We start from the raw sequence: 19,459 nt of genomic DNA on the forward strand, positions 1-19,459 counted from the left end.
ATTTTCCTTCCTGTGCACCGACGTCTTAGTTGACAAGCCAGGGCGATCGGGATTTCCCAGAAGCATAGCTGGGAATGAGGATCAATCATGGTATTGCGTTAAAATAAACACAAATATAGTTTAAGTGTGGAATTATATGCAAAACTACTACAACTGAAATACCCTGGATGCGAACGTTTGAAATCATAGAACCAAACGGCTTAATTATTGGGCAGTACATGTGGAAAGATAAAGGATTGCCATTTCGGGCCGACGACACCACGGAATCAAACTAACGTGTTGAGTATTTCAAGGCATGATATAATTTCAGAAATGTTTTAGTTTGGCCGGCCTTACTAATTCATAGATTTACTATTTTCATCGTTTGAGAAGTAGAATGCAAATGAGCCGCTATATTACTTTACGTCTCCTTTGGGAAAAAAATGCAGTAGTAAATATTGCAGAACTCTAACCGCCTCTGTACTCAATCTTTTAGTACTGATTGTTAATCGAATGAAGTGAACTTTATTTGGTGTGTCTACTTAATGTGCACGATTTATAATTTTTAAGAGCCAGAGGTTAATTCAGAAGTGTGTGCTGCAGTCCCTATTATTAGCATGAAAATTCATGCAACATAACCAAACTGCTGTAACTGACTTAAAATCTTTGAAAGCTATTTAGAAATCTTGATCTCCCTATAACAAATCCTGATGAAGGGTCTCTGCCTGAATCGTCACCATCAATGATTTGCTGAATTCCACAAACATTTTGAGTATGTTACTCCCTTTTGTAAAGTTGTTTATGCACTAAAGCAATGGATGAACAACATAAGAAACTGTTACAAAGAAACTGAAAAAAAAGATAGCAGAAAATACAATTCATAGAATTAGGGACCTAAGAACGAAAATGATAAAAAAAAAAATAAGCTAAGTGAAATTCAAATAAAAACACAAAATGCTGGCAGAACTCAGCAGGCCAGACAGCATCTATGGGAGGAGGTAGTGACGATGTTTCAGGCTGAAACCCTTCATCAGGAGTGAAGTAACATGGGATGGTCGAGGGGGGATAAGAAGTGGGGGGAGGGATGAAGTAGAGAGCTGGGAAGTGATAGGCTGGGGGAAGGTGGAGAATTATGGGAAATAAAAGAGAAAGAAAGGTAGGGCTGAGGGGAGATTATAGTGAGGGGGGAAAAAGAGAGAGAAAGAGAACCAGACTAAAATTATAGATAGGGATGGGGTAAGGGGGGGCAGGGGTATCAACGGAGGTCTGTGAGTCAACAGGTGGGTGCTTCAGACTGCTGAACTAAGAGGTTAAAGATATTGGAGAACACTCCAGCCAGTTGATTAGCACAGGTCTTTAGTATTAGGCCATGTACCCCATCTATGCTGGATACTTTCTGTAGATTCACACTCCTGAAGGATGCTGTCACATCAGCCTCAGAGATTAAAATCACTGGGTCATTAGTCCCCTAATGGGACGATGTATTTTCAAATCAGGATGGTGTGACTTGCCAGCCAGCGATGTAGAGGCATCCACACCTGACTTCAAGGCGAGTGGTCCTGGGTTCAAATCTGGCCAGCTCCTTGCACACTTTCCATTGTGCTGGGTTGAACTAGCAACTCGGCCTAATAAAACATACAGAAGATTCTAAAGAAATGACAAGGTTGCTACCCAATGCACCCCAAAGTGCTGAAAGGAACACTACTATTATGGTATGTGGCTTGGAGGGCAACTTCCACGTGGGAGTGTTCCTAAATTTTTATTGCTCTTGTCACTCTAGCCATTAGAGGTCATGTGTTTGGAAGGTGTGGTCTAAGAAGTCTGCTGAGTTGTTTGACTGCAGCCCACAGATAGTTCAAACTGCTGCTATCGTGCATTACTTGTGGAGTAAGTGAATGGTTGTGGATGGAGTGCCTTATCAAACAGGCTGCTATGTCATGTATGGTGTGATGCTGCTGAGTGTTTTCAAACCTGTACTCATCCAGGTAAAGGGAGAGTGTTCCTCCATACTCCTGACTTGAGCCTTGCAGATGGCAGATTGGCTTTGAGGAATAGGCAAGTTACTCAACCTGCCTCTGCCTCGTAGGTACCTTCCATACATGGCTACTACAGTTGAGTTTCGTATGGAAAAATGTTGTGAAATAGAGATGAGAAACAAATGAAGCTACCTGTACTCATTGGTACAACGGAGCAAATGGAGTACATTTCTTAGGCAGTCATCAAGATTGAGGATACTCTGACTTTGTGGGTTCCAAGTCAAGTAATTACATTAATAGTGCCACAGAACACTCTAACAAAGAAACAAGCCTTTTGGCCCATCTAGTCCGTGACAAACTATTATGCTGCCTAAACCCATTAACCTGCACCATAGCCCCCCCCCCCCCATACCTCTTTTATCCACATATTTATCCAAATTTCTCTTAAATGTTGAAATTTAACCCACATCCACTGTTGGGATTGCCAGTTCTTCCACTCATGAGGAAGTGGTGACAAACAGACAAGATAATTTGTGAGGTGAGCTGCTCCTGCCATTTACATATGGCATCTCTGTGCTCCCAATGAATGGTCTCGAGGTCTTCAATACCATCTCAAATATCCTTTCAACACTTCAAGTAGTCATTGGCCAAAGATTCAGAGAGACAACGGGTATTTTGCAATTTTTCCAAGAAGTTTTTAGCATAGCCTTGATTTTTTTTCTATCCATCCATTCTCTTCCTTTGAGAGGTTGGAATAGTGTCAACTTCAGGTATCTGGTACCAGGCAACAAAAACAAGGCTGACAGGGCAGATCTCAGAATCACATTGGGAGAAAGTACACACAGTCATCATAGAGGGGTCAGACGAAAAGAGTGAGTATTTTCAAGTTTGTAGGTGTCAGTCATGCATTCTCTGTAGCTGCATCAATATCTTGGACCCAACATATTGATGCAGCTACAGAGAATGCATGACTGCGGTTATATTTCATTAGGAGTTTGAGGTGATTTGGTATATCACCAGACACACGCAGATTTCTACAGATGTACCGTGGAGAGCATTATAACTTGCTGCACCACTGTCTGCTATGGGAGGGGGCTACTGCACAGGATCAAAATAAGCTGCAGAGAATTGTAAACTTAATCAGCTCCATCAAGGGCTCCAGCCTCCATTGTATCCAGGACACCTTCAAGGGGCAATGGTTCAAAAAGGCAGCCTTCATCATTAAGGACATTCAAAACCTAGGTCATGCTTTATTCTCATTGCTACCATCAGAAGGAGGTAAAGAAGCCTGAAGGCACACACTCAATGATTCGGGAACAACTACTTCCCCTCTGCTGTCCGATATCTGCATGGATATTGAACCCATGAACACTACCTCACTTTTTTATTTCTATTCTGCACTACTTATGTACATATACATACATATATAAACATAAACACACACACACACAGAGTAATCGATTTTTTTTCTATTTTTATATATTGCATTGTTCTGTGCTGCAAAGATGACAAATTTCATGACATATGTCAGTGATATTAAACCTGATTCTGATTAATGTAGGAATCCAAGTTACTCTGTTGTCACTCCTGAATTGTGAATAATCGTAAGTTCTTGCAAACTTAATTGTACAAATCTTTAAAATGAAATTGAGAATAGCAATAATAAGCCCAAATTACTCAACAACTCTTTAACACCAAAAGACTGACTTGACATTTCTAGTTTGTCATTACCACATAATATAGTAATATAACAATTTTTAAATTATTAAAATATTTTTCTTTTTCTGTTGTAATTTGTTAAAAAGATCATGAGTGTCGGAGTAAATAAGTTATTCAAGGTTGCCTGACTGTTACTTATTGGGTGTTACAAATATAACTTAGACGAAATAGCCAAGTAAAAATTATCTAACTTTTAATGAAAATTTGAGAAAATTGCTTTTGCTGGAATTCTGAAATATAAACAGAAAATGCCAGAAAAGCTCAGGTCAGATCGAGATGGTGCATTTTTGGGAAGTCATACCAGGGTACAACTTTCACAGTGAACAGCAGGACCCTGAAGAATGTTGTAGGGGCCTAGGAGTATAAGCACATAGTTCCATGAAAATAGTATTACAGATAGACAGGATGGTGAAGAAGATACGAGGTATGTTGATCTTCATCATTAAGGTACTGAACATAGGAGCTGGGATGTTACATTGCAGCTCTAAAGCCATTGCTGAGGTCACACCTGGAGTATTACGCAGAGTTTTGGTTGTCCTGTTAAAGGAATACATCGTTCAGCTGGAAACAGTGCAAAAGAGATTCAAAAGAAAGCTAATGGCATGTTGGCCTTCATAACAAGGGGAGTTGAGTATAGGAGCAAAGGGGTCCTTCTGCAGTTGTACAGGGCCCTGGTGAAACCACACCTGGAGTATGGTGTTCAGTTTTGATCTCCAAATTTGAGGAAGGACATTCTTGCTATTGAAGGAATGCAGCGTAGGTTCACGAGGTTAATTCCCGGGATGGCGAGACTGTCATATGTTGAAAGATTGGAGCGACTGGGCTTGTATACACTGGAATTTAGAAGGATGAGAGGGGATCTGATTGAAACATATAATATTATTAAGGGATTGGACAAGCTAGAGGCAGGAAACATGTTCCCGATGTTGGGGGAGTCCAGAACCAGAGGCCACAGTTTAAGAATAAGAACGGAGAACGGAACGGAGTTGAGGAAAAACTTTTTCACCCAGAGAGTTGTGGATCTATGGAATGCTCTGCCTCAGAAGGCAGTGGAGGCCAATTCTCTGGATGCTTTCAAGAAAGAGTTAGATAGAGCTCTTAAAGATAGCAAAGTCAAGGGATATGGGGAGAAGGCAGGAACGGGGTACTGATTGTGAATGATCAGCCATGACCACATTGAATGGCGGTGCTGGCTCGAAGGGCCAAATGGCCTACTGCTGCACCGATTGTCTATAAGAACATTGCCAGGATTCGAAAGCCTGAGATATACAGGAAAAGGTTAGGACTAGCACTTTATTTCTTGCAGCATAGGAATTTGCCTGGAGGTGTATAAAATCATGAGGCAGGAATCAAAATCTAGAGGGCATAGGTTAAGGGCAAAGGGGTAAGGTTTAAAAAGGACCTAAAGGACAAATTGTTCATAGTGTCATATGCACAAGTAACAAGCTGCCAGAGGAAGTGGTTGAGGCATGTGCCATAACAACACTTAGAAGAAACTTGGACAGGTATATGGATAGGAATAGGGAGATATGAGCCATTTGTGGGCAAATGGGATGCTTAGATGGGCATCTTGATCGTCATGGATGAGTTGAGCTGAAAGGTCTGTTTTACTCTATGACCTGTATCAGGCCAAATGCTTTTCTGACTTTCAGGAAATGGCACCTACCTCCTGTCTCAATTGGTTTAAATCTAGTTTCATTACACATAATACCTTTTACACTTTCAGAGCTGCAAAATAAAGTGATTAGGTTTATTTGTCACATGTACAATGAAACATCTAAACATACTGTGAAATGCGTCTTTTTGCGCCAACAACCAACACAGTCCAAGGATTATACTGGGACAGCCCACAAGTGTCACCATGCTTCATGCCAACATAGTATGCCCACAACTCACTAACTCTAACCAAATGTCATTGTAATGTGAGTTTCTTTCAACATGGTCATGGGAAGAACATACAAACTCCTTACAAACAGCAGCAGGAACCGAACTCCAATCTTCCAATTGCTGCCACTGTAAAGTGATTGTGCTAACTGCTACGTCACTCTGCTGCCCACAAACTGCTTCTGGTGTTGTCAAAATTTTAAATGATATAATACTTAGATCAAACTACTTTAATTAATATCACATATAAAACAACACACACAGAATGGTGGAGGAACTCACCGGGTCAGGCAGCATCCATGGAAGAGTAAACAGTTGACATTTTGAGCCAAAACCCTTCTTCAGTACATTTTTTATATACTACATACATTTTTATATTCCAACTTTCAACTCATTGCATAAAATTACATTACAAATATAAGACATTGTGTAAGATAATTTCAAAAGACAAGTGCATTGAGACAAAACAAGGGAAAAGCAATAATGGAATGTATAATATAGTTTTGCAGTTACAGAGAAACAGTAAGGTGCAAGAGATAGATCTTGTATATTTTAACATACAAGAACTTTACATCAGTGATATAGAACTTGTCCTTGAGTCTGGTAATACATTTTTTCAAGTTTTTGTATCTTTTGCACAATGGAATAGGGGAGAAGAGAGAATGTACAGGTTTGGAGAAGTCTTTGATTGTGCTGACATTTTTCAGGCAGCGAGAAGTGTAGACACCTAACTGTTGGAAGTTTTAACATAATTTCCTAATCTACTATCATCAACTTGCACCTCACGCCTTCATAGCTTGTTATATTCAGATTTAATAATCTAGTTTCAGATTCAACAAAAATGACCTCTAACTTTTATATAAAACTCGTATCATATTGTGATCATTGTATCCTAAAGGCAACTTGACGGTATGGTAATCAAGTAATTTTTTTTCATTACATAATATTACTTTAAATAGCCTGTTCTTTCATTATTCCTCGCCCATCTCTTTTATACTCCATGAGTTTATTTTTCTACTCATTTATCTTTTTCTAATCTAATTTCATAGTTCCACTAAATAGATTTATTTCCCTAGGATTGGTTGTTTGTCTGCCCTGTTGGGTGCAGTCTTTCAGTGATTATACATACTGTGTTTCTTGTAATTTCTAAGTAATGAAAAAAATATTACTTGATTACCATACCGTCAAATTGCCTTTAGGAGACAATGATTTCTGTGAATGCCCACAAGAAAATGAATCTCTGGGTTGGACGGTGACATATATGTACTTTGATAATACATTTACTTTGAATTTTGATGTGATGCATGGTCCATTATTTCAAGTGTTTGTTGGCCACTCAGCCCATTACCATAGATTGTCAGCCAAATGCACACAAGGGGAGGACAACAAATTCCATCACATTCAACAGTAGAGTATGAGAGAGAGCACAGCATTCAAGTGACATGTTTATATAAGGAGATGCCTTTGTACAATAGGGCTGATTCCATTAATGCTCTTGTAGTGAGCATAAGTGAGGTACAACTGTACATTGTCGCATGGTGAAAGTCTGTGGTTATCATTACCTATTTTCGCACTGTAAACTAAAATTTACCCCTCAACTGTTTAATGTATTTAATGCAAGCCAAGTCATTCAATTTGCAAACATACTGGTTCCAGTCAATTCAAGTAATGTCATCAAAGTAGCTCTCCTCCAGTTCCTCATGACATGAAACCCATTTGTCCTTGTTCTAATGCCAATTAACACATGACCCAGAGATTATTGCCTTATCACCACAAATTCCACAACCTACAGACTCACTTTCAAGGACTCCACAAATCATATCCTCAGTATTTTTTATTTACTCAATGTGTCTTCTTTTGAACATTGGTTTGTCATTTTTTGTTTCCACTTAGTTTTTCATAAATTCCATTGTATTTATTTATTTTTATGTAAATGCATGCAAAAAGATTTACCTCAGGGTAATAGATGATAACACGTACCTATTGTGTTAATAAGTTTCACTTTCACTTGTGATTCTGCTTATTAATTTGCTTACATCCCTTAAGCAGAACCGCCTTGTCTTATATTACCTGCTCCCATCACAGACCACAACAACTGTGTTGTCCCTATGCCATGCCTAGCTCCTCTCCTACCGAAAGGAGATATTTTTTAACTCAGGCACTGAACAAGCCTTCGGGTTTGAAAACTTCAGCTGCAGATAACAGTACTTGTTTTCCTCTCACTATGTTCCTTTTCACTGCCTCAACTTAAGAACATAGAACAGTACAGGCCCCTTTGGCCCACAATGTTGTGCCGACCCTCAAACCCTGCCTCCCATATAACCCCCCACCTTAAATTCCTCCATATACCTGTCTAGTAGTCTCTTAAATTTCACTAGTGTATCTGCCTCCACACTGACTCAGGCAGTGCATTCCACGCACCAACCATTCTCCGAGTGAAAAACCTTCCTCTAATATCCCCCTTCAACTTCCCTCCCCTTACCTTAAAGCCATGTCCTCTTGTACCGAGCAGTGGTGCCCTGGGAAAGAGGCGCTGGCTGTCCACTCTGTCTATTTCTCTTAATATCTTGTACACCTCTATCATGTCTCCTCTCATCCTCCTTCTCTCCAGAGAGTAAAGCCCTAGCTCCCTTAATCTCTGATCATAATCCATACTCTCTAAACCAGGCAGTATCCTGGTAAATCTCCTCTGTACCCTTTCCAATGCTTCCATATCCTTCCTATAGTGAGGTGACCAGAACTGGACACAGTACTCCAAGTGTGACCTAACTAGAGTTTTATAGAGCTGCATCATTACATCGCGACTCTTAAACTCTATCCCTCGACTTATGAAAGCTAACACCCCATAAGCTTTCTTAACTACCCTATCTACCTGTGAGGCAACTTTCAAGGATCTGTGGACATGTACCCCCAGATCCATCTGCTCCGCCACAACACCAAGTATCCTGCCATTTACTTTGTACTCTGCCTTGGAGTTTGTCCTTCCAAAGTGTACCACCTCACACTTCTCCGGGTTGAACTCCATCTGCCACTTCTCAGCCCACTTCTGCATCCTATCAATGTCTCTCTGCAATCTTCGACAATCCTCTACACTATCCACAACACCACCAACCTTTGTGTCATCTGCAAACTCGACAACCCACCCTTCTACCCCCACGTCCAGGTCGTTAATAAAAATCACAAAAAGTAGAGGTCCCAGAACAGATCCTGTGGGACACCACTAGTCACAACCCTCCAATCTGAATGTACTCCCTCCACCACAACCCTCTGCCTTCTGCAGACAAGCCAATCTGCCCGGCCAAACTTCCCTGGATCCCATGCCTTCTGACTTTCTGAATAAGCCTACCGTGTGGAACCTTGTCAAATGCCTTACTAAAGTCCATGTAGATCACATCCACTGCACTACCCTCATCTATATGCCTGGTCACCTCCTCAAAGAACTCTATCAGGCTTGTTAGGCACAATCTGCCCTTCACAAAGCCATGCTGACTGTCCCTGATCAGACCATGATTCTCTAAATGCCCATAGATCCAATCTCGAAGAATCTTTTCCAACAGCTTTCCCACCACAGACATAAGGCTCACTGGTTTATAATTACCTGGACTATCCCTACTACCTTTTTTGAACAAGGGGACAAGATTCGTCTCCCTCCAATCCTCCGGTACCATTCCCGTGGACAACGAGGACATAAAGATCCTAGCCAGAGGTTCAGCAATCTCTTCCCTCACCTCGTGGAGCAGCCTGGGGAGTATTCCGATGGGCCCCGGGGACTTATCCGTCCTAATGTATTTTAACAACTCCAACACCTCCTTTCCCTTAATGTCAACATGCTCCAGAACATCAACCTCACTCATATTGTCCTCACTGTCGTCAAGTTCCCTCATTGGTGAATACCGAAGAGAAGTATTCATTGAGGACCTCACTCACTTCCACAGCCTCCAGGCACATCTTCCCACTTTTATCTCTAATCGGTCCTACCTTCTCTCCTGTGATCCTTTTGTTCTTCACATAATTGAAGAATGCCTTGGGGTTTTCCTTTACCCTACTCGCCAAGGCCTTCTCATGCCCCCTTCTTGCTCTTCTCAGCCCCTTCTTAAGCTCCTTTCTTGCTACCCTATATTCCTCAATAGACCCATCTGATCCTTGCTTCCTCATGTATGCTGCCTTCTTCCACCTGACTAGGTTCTCCACCTCACTTGTCACCCATGGTTCCTTCACCCTACCATTCTTTATCTTCCTCACCGGGACAAATTTATCCCTAACATCCCGCAAGAGATCCCTAAACATCGACCACATGGCCGTAGTACATTTCCCTGCAAAAACATCATCCCAACTTGAATCGTCCGTTGTACCAAAGAACTTGCTAGCTCACCCACCCTGCCGTTTTAGCTCTAGCCCACACAGGTTGCAAGAACCTCGTCCCCAGTTGATCAGTCTCAGCCCGCTTCTCAGATGTGGATCACGACGACAACCTTAAAACAGACCAATTTTTAACATTGTTTTCACCCCTTCTTCCGAACCACCACCGTGGAGACGGTGTGGATAAGTATTAGAGGAGAATGTGCCCGGTCCGTTGAGCTTTCCCTTTCAAAATCACTTCAAAACGAGATTAGCGGGAGAGAGAGAGAGAAAAAAATCCTTAATTTGAGGTAAACCAGTGCCCCCGGAACACTGAATGCATGTTTTACAGAAAAATATTCCAAACCATCCCACCAAACACTCACCGACATCGAATTGTAATTCCGGTTACAACTCTGTACTCGCCACCATCCTGCCCCGGCCGGTCGGTCGGTCGTCAGTGACTCTCCTCGTGCACCCAACTGCCAACGGACGACAGCCGCGCGCGCCTTCCCGCCCTCGGCCCGCGCTGCTCCGCCACCCGCCGTTGCCGCCGCCTCTCCGTCCTCGCGCTCCTCCCCCACCCCGGACCAAATGGCAGGTGTGAGGGTGAGATGAAATGATGGAACCTCGGTTAGTTTGTTCAAGTTTGGGATCCATTCTTCGTGAGATAACTAATAGAGTCAGAACTAACCACATCTCTATTAACAATAATGAAACCTGTAACCTTTTGCACCGCTGACTGTAGAGGCAAGGGCAGCACTGCCTACTTAATGCCACATTTTTCTCCCCCTGCTCTTCCACCTTGGCAATCACCCAAACCCGTTTTTAATTTACTTAAAGAATATGGGTACGAGAACAGCTACTGTTCATATGATCCCATAAAGACCTCCCCCCCCCCCAACAGAGTAACTGAGCAAGACCCAGATGTGTAAAACTAACAACAGCAATATTACCAGAACAGGAAAATACACACCTATAATTTACTCATAAACTATACAGTAACAATCTGGACATTATATTCATTTATTGAAGGAAGCAGTTCAATATCTTCATGTGTGAAGATCACATGTTTCATCTTCAATGAAGCATTTGAGAGGCTATTACACAAGACCCAGTGTCTAATGACAAGAACAGTGTTGATCAGCTGGTAAATTGAGCAGAGCAATGTTAGATAGAATTGGGTGATTGCTGAAGAGCAGGATATGGGAGACAAGGAATTTTTGTTTTGCATTTCATCTAGAGGTCCAAAATGGATTGTGTTTGTCATGGCATGAGGTATAGATCTCCAGAGATGGATGGATAAATACACTCAAAGTAGCTTTCCTATTGGCGTGTTGCATCAAGCTGTGCATGGAGTCAGGGTAAGTAAACATTGGCCTATGAAGCTTGCTGTGTACAATGGTGACCAAAATATTTATTTTTAGACATTGGTTAAAGGATGAATTGTGCACAAGATCAAGGAAAATTCCTTCCCTTTAAAGCAGTGTCATTAATCTATTAAACCAGGCAACTCTGTAAACAATGGTGTGCATGCAGATTTTTAACCATTTTGTTGAACCCCTCTTGATTAGAGCAGTTAGACTTCCGAGCTTGTAAGCATTTCCAGCATTATTTTATTGAGGTACCAAGCACTAGAAAATTTCACTTTTGTAATGTAGAAGATACTTTTACAAAGACTGATAAAACACTCAATACTATCAAATGGCCATGAGAAAACTCAATGTATAAAGCCGTATTATTAGTTGGTTTCAAGAGACTAACAGTATTTTGCATCAGACTTTTAATCTTGGAAATCACATTTAAGTCAGGAGTCTTCACATGTTAGAGTCTGCTTGATTTTGTATTCAAGTTTTATTTACTGTAGGTGAAGAATAAAATCAGTGACCTTGACTAAAAACTGAAGTGGTCACAGTTAGTCATGAATTATTTTCTACAGAAAAACAGGCAATTGGGTAAAATTTAATTCATGGTAATGTTTATGCATCACTTTTGAATTTCCTTTTGCATTCTTCACATCAACCATTAGGCATCACATTCTGATAAGGAAGTGGTAATGGAAAAAAGCTGCATAAAGTTGTAAACTCTGCCAGCTCCATCATGGGCACTAGCCTCCCCAACATTCAGGACACCTTTGAAAGGTGTTGCCTCAAAAAGGCAGCAACCAACAATAAAAGGACCACCATCACTCAGGACATGCCCTCTTCTCAGTGGTGGTGGCACAGGGGCCTGAAGACACACTCAATGTTTTAGGAATGGCTTCTCCTCCTCCAGCTTAAGATGTCTGAATGGATAATGAACCTATGAACACTTCCTCAGTATTTTTTCCTTCTTATTTGCATTACTTAATTTATTTTTCACCTATATACAGTACTGTGCAAAAGTCTTAGGTGCATATATATAGCTAGGGTACCTAGGACTTTTGCACAGCTCTGTATTTGTCATTGTGGAGTGAAGAAAGTTTATAAGTCTGGCAGGAGCAAAGGCTGTTGGGAATTGCGAGGGTGGAGTACTGCAGAAGTGGAGTGGGACAGATGGCAGAAGAATGCCAGAGCAAATGGATGGCATGGGTACAGACACACCCAACCCTGACACCAGGTAAGGTTATTTGATGCCAAGCAATTTGTTTATTGATCATTACAGAATGCCTCTCTGGTGCTTCCCGCTCACCTTTTCCCAAACATGATTCCCCTCACCCTGCCCTTTCCCACTCTTAGACACATCAGAATCAGGTTCATCATCTCCCACATATATCCTGAAATTTGTTATTTTTTGTGGCAGTACAGTGCAATACATAAAATTACTAACAATGCTGTGCAAACATCTTAGGCACTCTAGTTACATAAGTGCCTAAGACTTCTGCACAGTACTTTTGTATATACCGGGTACTTATTGAAATTTATTATGCATTGTAATGTACCGCTGCCACAAAACAACAAATTACACAAGATACATCGGTGATACAAAACCTGATTCTGACAAAGCCTCACTGTAAACCTTGGTGATAGAAGGCACAACGTTATAGTGGAAAGGTGTAAATAGATCCCTCAGTTGCCTCACAAGTTGATAGGGTGCTTAAGAAGGCATATGGAGTGTTGGCCTTCATTACTCAGGGGACTGAGTTCACCAGCCATGACGTAATGTTGCAGCTCTATAAAACTCAGGTTAAACACACACTTGGAGTATTGTGTTTAGTTCTGGTTACCTCATTACCAGGATGTTGCCTGGATTAGAGAGCATGTCTTATGAGGGTAGGTTGAGTAAACTAGGGATTTGCTGTTTGAAATGGAGAAAGATGAAAGGTGATTGCTAGAGGTGTATAAGAGGGCAAGAGGTGTACAAGAGCCATAGATAGAGCGAACAGCCAGAAACTTTTCCCCAGGTTAGAAATGGCTAATATGAGATGCATAATTTTAAGATGATTGGAGCAATGGGGTTGGAGAAATGTCAGAAGCAAGATTTTTAAATAGAGATTGGTGAGTGCATGGAATGACCTGCCAGGGGTGGTGGTAGATGCAGATACATTAGGAACATTTAAAGGAAAGGGTGAGTAGTTTCAAGTTCCTGGCTGTCAACATCTCCGAGTATCTATCCTGGACCCAACACTTCCAATTACAAAAAAGGCACGGCAGCAGCTATATTTCATTAGGAGTCTGAGAAAAGTTGGTATGTCACTCAAGACACTTGCAAATTTGTACCTATGTACTGTGGAAAGCATTCTAACTAGTTGCATCACCATTTTATACGCAGGGGCCACTGTGCAGGATCAGAAAAAGCCCCCGAAAGTTGTAAACTCAGCCTGCTCCATCATGGACATTAGCCTCCCCAGCATCCAAGACACCTTCAAAAGGCAATGCTTCAAAGGTGGCAGCATCCATCATTACAGACCAAAATCACCCAGAATATACCATCTTCTCATTGCTACCATCAAAGAGGAGGTACAAGAGTCTGAGGAACTCAGCATTTCAGGAACAGCTTCTTTCCCTCACCATCAGATTTCTGAATGGATAATGAACCCATGAACAGTACCTCAATATTGCTTTTCCTTTCTTTTTGCACTACTTACTTTATTTAATTCTTTTTTAATATATATTTTTGTAATTTAGAGCTTTTATTATGTATTGCAATGTACTGCTGCTGCATAACAATTTCATGACATAGTATGCCAATGATATTAAACTTGATTATGAAAAATAAAGGAAATGAAAAATTACACAAAACACTTGGTCATAACTCTGTTCGAGAAAAGTCTTGCACAAAAATGTAGATGTTCAATACAAATATATATTTCATTTATTCTTTTCGTTGTTCGGCCACCAATTTGGCATTGACGCTGTCAACTGTACACGAACATCACCTGCTGTGAACACATGAAGAGGTTCATTTGCATAAGTGAGTCTGATCAAGGCTAAACCAACATCACCCTCATAATTCCTGAACCTTCCAGCCAATTTTCCAGATTCAGTAACAATCCGCGCCTTTTCAGGAATATTGCCAGGAGGCAAAGGGTTGTCCATTTGGATTGGCATCAACCTTTTCCTTATTACTCCTGTATGGTGAGTCCGAGCTGTCAACTCTTGCCCGATATAACAGCCCTTGGTGAAGCTAATCCCATTCATGTACACTAGGTTGGATTCCAGAGGTATTGCTTCTCCAGACGGAAGGTCTTTCACACCTTCAGCAATTCCTTAGATAAAGAAAAGAAAGCATATATTACTGCCTATCCTAATATGTACAGTTCAAAGTTATATTCAAATTGTATCAACTTATTCCTATACATCTTCAATAGATTAGCATTATCTGCCAAATGTTCTCACCTGAGGAACACTGATTTATGGATCCCTTCGGCTAGATGTAAACAAATGGTGCAACTTTTTTAATTGATCATTTCCTTAAAATGCAGAATTCATTTTGCTCATCAGAATGTCCTTGCACATGGCATAATGAGCATCAAAATAAACAAAGTACAGCACAGCCCTGTCATACATCTTAACACTATGCTAAGTAAAGCTGAAGGATCTGCACCATTTGGAATACTATGTGCAGTTTTGGGCCCCCTATCTTAGAAAGGATGTGCCAATGTTGGAGAGAGTTCAGAGAAGATTCACTAGGATGATTCCTGAAATGCAGGGACTAACATATTTGTCGGCTCTTGGATTGTATTCATTACAGTATAGAAGAATGAGAGGGGATCTCATAGAAACATTTTGAATGGTGAAAGGGTTGGACAGAGTAGATGTGGAAAGGCTGTTTCCCTTGGTGGGTGAGTTCAGGACAAGAGGTCACAGTCTTAGAATTAGAGGGTACCCATTTAAAACAGAGATGAGGAGAATTTTTTTAGCCAGAGGGTCGTGGATTTATGGAATTCGTTGCCACATACAGCTGTGGAGGCCCAATCATTGAGGGTGTTTAAGGAGGAGACTGATAGGTATCTAATTAGTCAGGGTATCAAGGGATATGGGAAAAAGCCGGAAATTGGAACTAGATGGGAGAATAGTTTAGCTCATGGTGGAGTGGCAGAGCAGACTCGATAGGCCGAATGGCATACTTCTGCTTTGTCTTGTGATCTTGTGACCATTACCACATTCTGCAGATACCCAGTGGCATTTTTAGTACCATGTTGAGTCAAGCCTGATGATTAATAGAAATGTTTCTTCAACACACTCTTCCAAGTCATTCAGCAAGAATGACAGCATCCTCAGGAATGCAATTCCTTTCAAGCCTTTTGCCTCCTTTCACAACTGTATATTTACATTCCCAAACAAATAGTGTTCACTTAGCTTACTGAGCCCAATTCAAAAGCAAACTAATTGATGGATTGTTCACCTACTATTGAAATAACTACACCGTAGACAAAACTAAAGTTTAAAATGGGAGAAAATAAAGGAAATGCTATTCAGCAGGAAAGGTAGCATCTGTGGAAAGAGAAATAATGTTAACATCTCAGTTTCTGAGCATCAACTCTCATTTCTTTTCTACAGAAAGTCAAACTCCAACTGCTGAAAACCTAAAATAAAAACAAAAAATGCTGAGTATTTTCAGGCCTTTTTTTATACTTTCTCTCTTTCCACATATGCTGCCTGATCTGCTATGTTTTTATTTCAGGATTTTATTGGGATTTTCATAAGAAAATCAGTATATTTGAGACTTCAACAACTTTTGCTAATTAAACAGAACATCAGAATATTACACTTTGGGACTTCCGGTAAGATGGCGATCGCTTAGCTGCTCCGAACTTTTGTTCCGTTACTGTCGCTACCTTTGCACTAAATGTCTCCATTTTATAAAGCTTAGATAGGAATTATTTCGGTATCTCTTACTTGCCTGTGAATATATCTAACCTACAATGTCTAGCAAGAGTTCTAAATCCGGGAGAAAAGAAACTACGACTTCGTTGGGCGTGACGATGGAGGCGCTTGAAAATCTCCGAGACGAAATCTTAAAGGAAATTAAAACCGCTTTCAAACAGCTAGAAGACAAACTGGATCGGATCAATGATAAAGTGGACAAACATGCTGAACACTTATCTCGCATCGATTCGACTTCTGAAGCTTTAGAAAGTCGGGTTCGATACTTGGAGACTCTCTGTTCCAGCTTAGAGGAAAAATCTAATAAACTTCTTTCCAAAATGGTGGACCTCGAAAATCGCAGCAGATGCTGCAACATCAGAATTCTGGGATTACCAGAGGCAACTGAGAAGGGGTCAACCGTGAAGTTTTTCGCCGAGTTTCTCTGTGAGATATTCGGGAAGGATCTGCTTCCAAACCCGCCCGAGCTCGAACGGGCACACAGAGTTAATGTACCTCCCGGAATTCTGGGCACCCGTCCGCGACCAGTAATCTTGTGTTTCTATCAATACCAGGTAAAACACAGTCTGATTGTGGAGGCACGTCGCAGAGGCTCTTTTTCTTTCCAGGATACAACCATTCGCTTTGTGGAAGATTTTGCACCCCAGACTTTAAAGATGCGCGCTGAGTATAAAGGCGTAATGAAAGTGCTTTTTGATCGTGGTTTCAAACCTTCCTTTCGTAATCTTGCTGACCTAAGAATCAAGTTTAATACCGGGGAATTCAAGTGGTTCAAATCAGCGAGGGAAGCCGAAGCGTTTGTGACAAGTCTTCCGGCTATCCAGTCATCTTCGGAATCTGATCGGACTTCCTAAAATGGTGGATAAGTACTCCTCGTAGTAAAATTACTTTCTCTGGACTCGGAATTCACTTGAATCACTCAGACATTATTCACTGAAACTCTAAAGGCTGTTGACAATCTCTCCCGGGATTTGGTGTGTGTGTAATCTATTTTCACCTCTGTATAACTTTACCTACAGAGTTCTACAACTAAATCTAACTTGTTTTGGAGGTTTGAAGCCTTTAGTGAAGGCCTCCCTGTTTGTCGGTTCACAGTTCAACTGCTGATTTATTTTTCCTCTGTTTTAAATACATTTATTTTATCTTTTTCTTTTCTTCACCCCCTTTTTTTTCCATTCTCTGAACGTTTTTTTCTCCCTTCTCGGTAAACGGTTGATAAATACTCGTCTTGAATTTACAATTTTCCCCTTCCTCTTTTTTTTCTTTTTCCTTCTTACCTTTTTTTTCCCCTTTCTCTTACTTTATCCTTCTATAATATTTTGCGGGTAGATTAGTTTTGGTTTTCTTCCGATTTTCTCAGTATTAAGTTGTATATCTCGGCAGAAGGTGTTCTAATCTGTAGTTATGTTTCCTAGTGCATAAACTAGTTACTGTTTGTTATAGCATTTATACGGAACTGCTGTCAATGACACAGATCTGGAAGTTGTATTTGGGTTAATTTCTTTGGTAGAGCTAGCTACTTGTTTTGGTAGCCGTCTAGTTTTGGGTTGTGTGGGTGGGGTGGGTTTTCCAGTTACAACATTTCTTTATTGGTTAGGACATGTTTATATTTTGTCCGTACGAATCTATGTTTACATCTCTGCTCCCAGACTGCTATTGTACCGCTTGATTTTTTATATGCCTGCTGCCTTTTATGCATTAGTAATTGATAATGGCTAGTGCACTTAAATTTGTGAGCTGGAATGTAAAGGGACTGAACCACCCTGTTAAAAGGAGGAAGGTATTCTCACATATTAAACAACTCAAAGCTGACAATGCTTTCCTCCAAGAAACTCATATCCGTTCATTATTCAGTTCTCAATTCGGATTTAAAGTTCCATAAGATCTGGGGGCCTTTTATCGAGTACTTTCATAACCTTCCTCTTGACTAGGGTTTTTTTTTTCTTTTCGGTCCCTTGCTTTCAGCTCCCTTTCTTTTCTGGTAGTAGGCATTATTATCCTCTGTTGCTAAGCGTATTCACAGTCTGGGAGTTTGACTGTCCGGACTTATACTCTCTATATTGTGTGGTGGTTGGTCTGGAATTGTTGTTTTTTTTTCTTGTGTTGTGGGGTTTGGGGAGGACACTAAGCTCACTTGTCTTTAATTTAGGTGCTTTTTTGTTAAATTCTCTTCCTCTGTAGCATATTGATATTGTATGCTTAACCTTGCTCTGTATTAATGCTCCTCATTGGGATTTGGGGTTTTTAATTTTGTAAAATGTTTTGAAAAACTAATAAAAAATTTTTTTTTAAAAAATATTACACTTTGTACAAGCCATTCAGCAGAAATGGTCCATCATTCTAGATAGATAGATACTTTATTCATCCCCATGGGGAAATTCAACTTTTTTCCAATGTCCCATACACTTGTTGTAGCAAAACTAATTACATACAATACTTAACTCAGTAAAAAATATGATATGCATCTAAATCACTATCTCAAAAAGCATTAATAATAGCTTTTAAAAAGTTCTTAAGTCCTGGCGGTTGAATTGTAAAGCCTAATGGCATTGGGGAGTATTGACCTCTTCATCCTGTCTGAGGAGCATTGCATCGATAGTAACCTGTCGCTGAAACTGCTTCTCTGTCTCTGGATGGTGCTATGTAGAGGATGTTCAGAGTTTTCCATAATTGACCGTAGCCTACTCAGCGCCCTTCGCTCAGCTACCGATGTTAAACTCTCCAGTACTTTGCCCACGACAGAGCCCGCCTTCCTTACCAGCTTATTAAGACGTGAGGCGTCCCTCTTCTTAATGCTTCCTCCCCAACACGCCACCACAAAGAAGAGGGCGCTTTCCACAACTGACCTATAGAACATCTTCAGCATCTCACTACAGACATTGAATGACGCCAACCTTCTAAGGAAGTACAGTTGACTCTGTGCCTATATCTATGTATGCTCCAATACAGTATCCTCCTTCATTTCACTCTTGTTGGAACAGTTCAATGCTTTCTTAGTTATTTATCTGAAATCCAATTAACTGAATTTTGCTCTTCAACTCAACACTCATCTTAGCCATGAATAAGAAGTCTTCCCCCTTTCCCCTCCAAATAGCCTGTAGTTTACTCACCTACAATAGGGAATCCTCCCATCCATATAACTGCAACCTCCTTAGTAAATAATCCGCTCATTCTGAGAGAATATGATTGTTATACCTGTATATGTGTAAGGCACCAATGCCAAATATAAAAATATACAAATTTTCAAGGTCTCTT

The 19,459-nt window shown here is 40.7% G+C and overlaps 1 protein-coding gene and 1 long non-coding RNA gene across 2 annotated transcripts in view; one reads left to right on the forward strand and one right to left on the reverse strand.

Annotated features, from left to right (window-relative positions):
* Nucleotides 1–14,116, forward strand: LOC140732402 (uncharacterized). Its single transcript, XR_012100070.1, has 3 exons — nt 1–90; nt 11,140–11,260; nt 13,647–14,116. It is a non-coding gene; the product is annotated as an uncharacterized lncRNA (long non-coding RNA).
* iba57 (iron-sulfur cluster assembly factor IBA57) overlaps nt 11,490–19,459 on the reverse strand; it is a 20,038-nt gene continuing 12,068 nt past the window's right edge. Inside the window, exon 3 of the mRNA XM_073054993.1 lies at nt 11,490–14,583. Within this exon, the coding sequence (XP_072911094.1) occupies nt 14,186–14,583 (398 nt within the window). The 3' untranslated portion in view covers nt 11,490–14,185. The remainder of the gene's footprint in view (nt 14,584–19,459) is intronic.

The sequence above is a fragment of the Hemitrygon akajei genome, chromosome 8 (assembly GCF_048418815.1).
Source record: "Hemitrygon akajei chromosome 8, sHemAka1.3, whole genome shotgun sequence".
Classification (NCBI taxonomy): Eukaryota; Metazoa; Chordata; class Chondrichthyes; order Myliobatiformes; family Dasyatidae; genus Hemitrygon; species Hemitrygon akajei.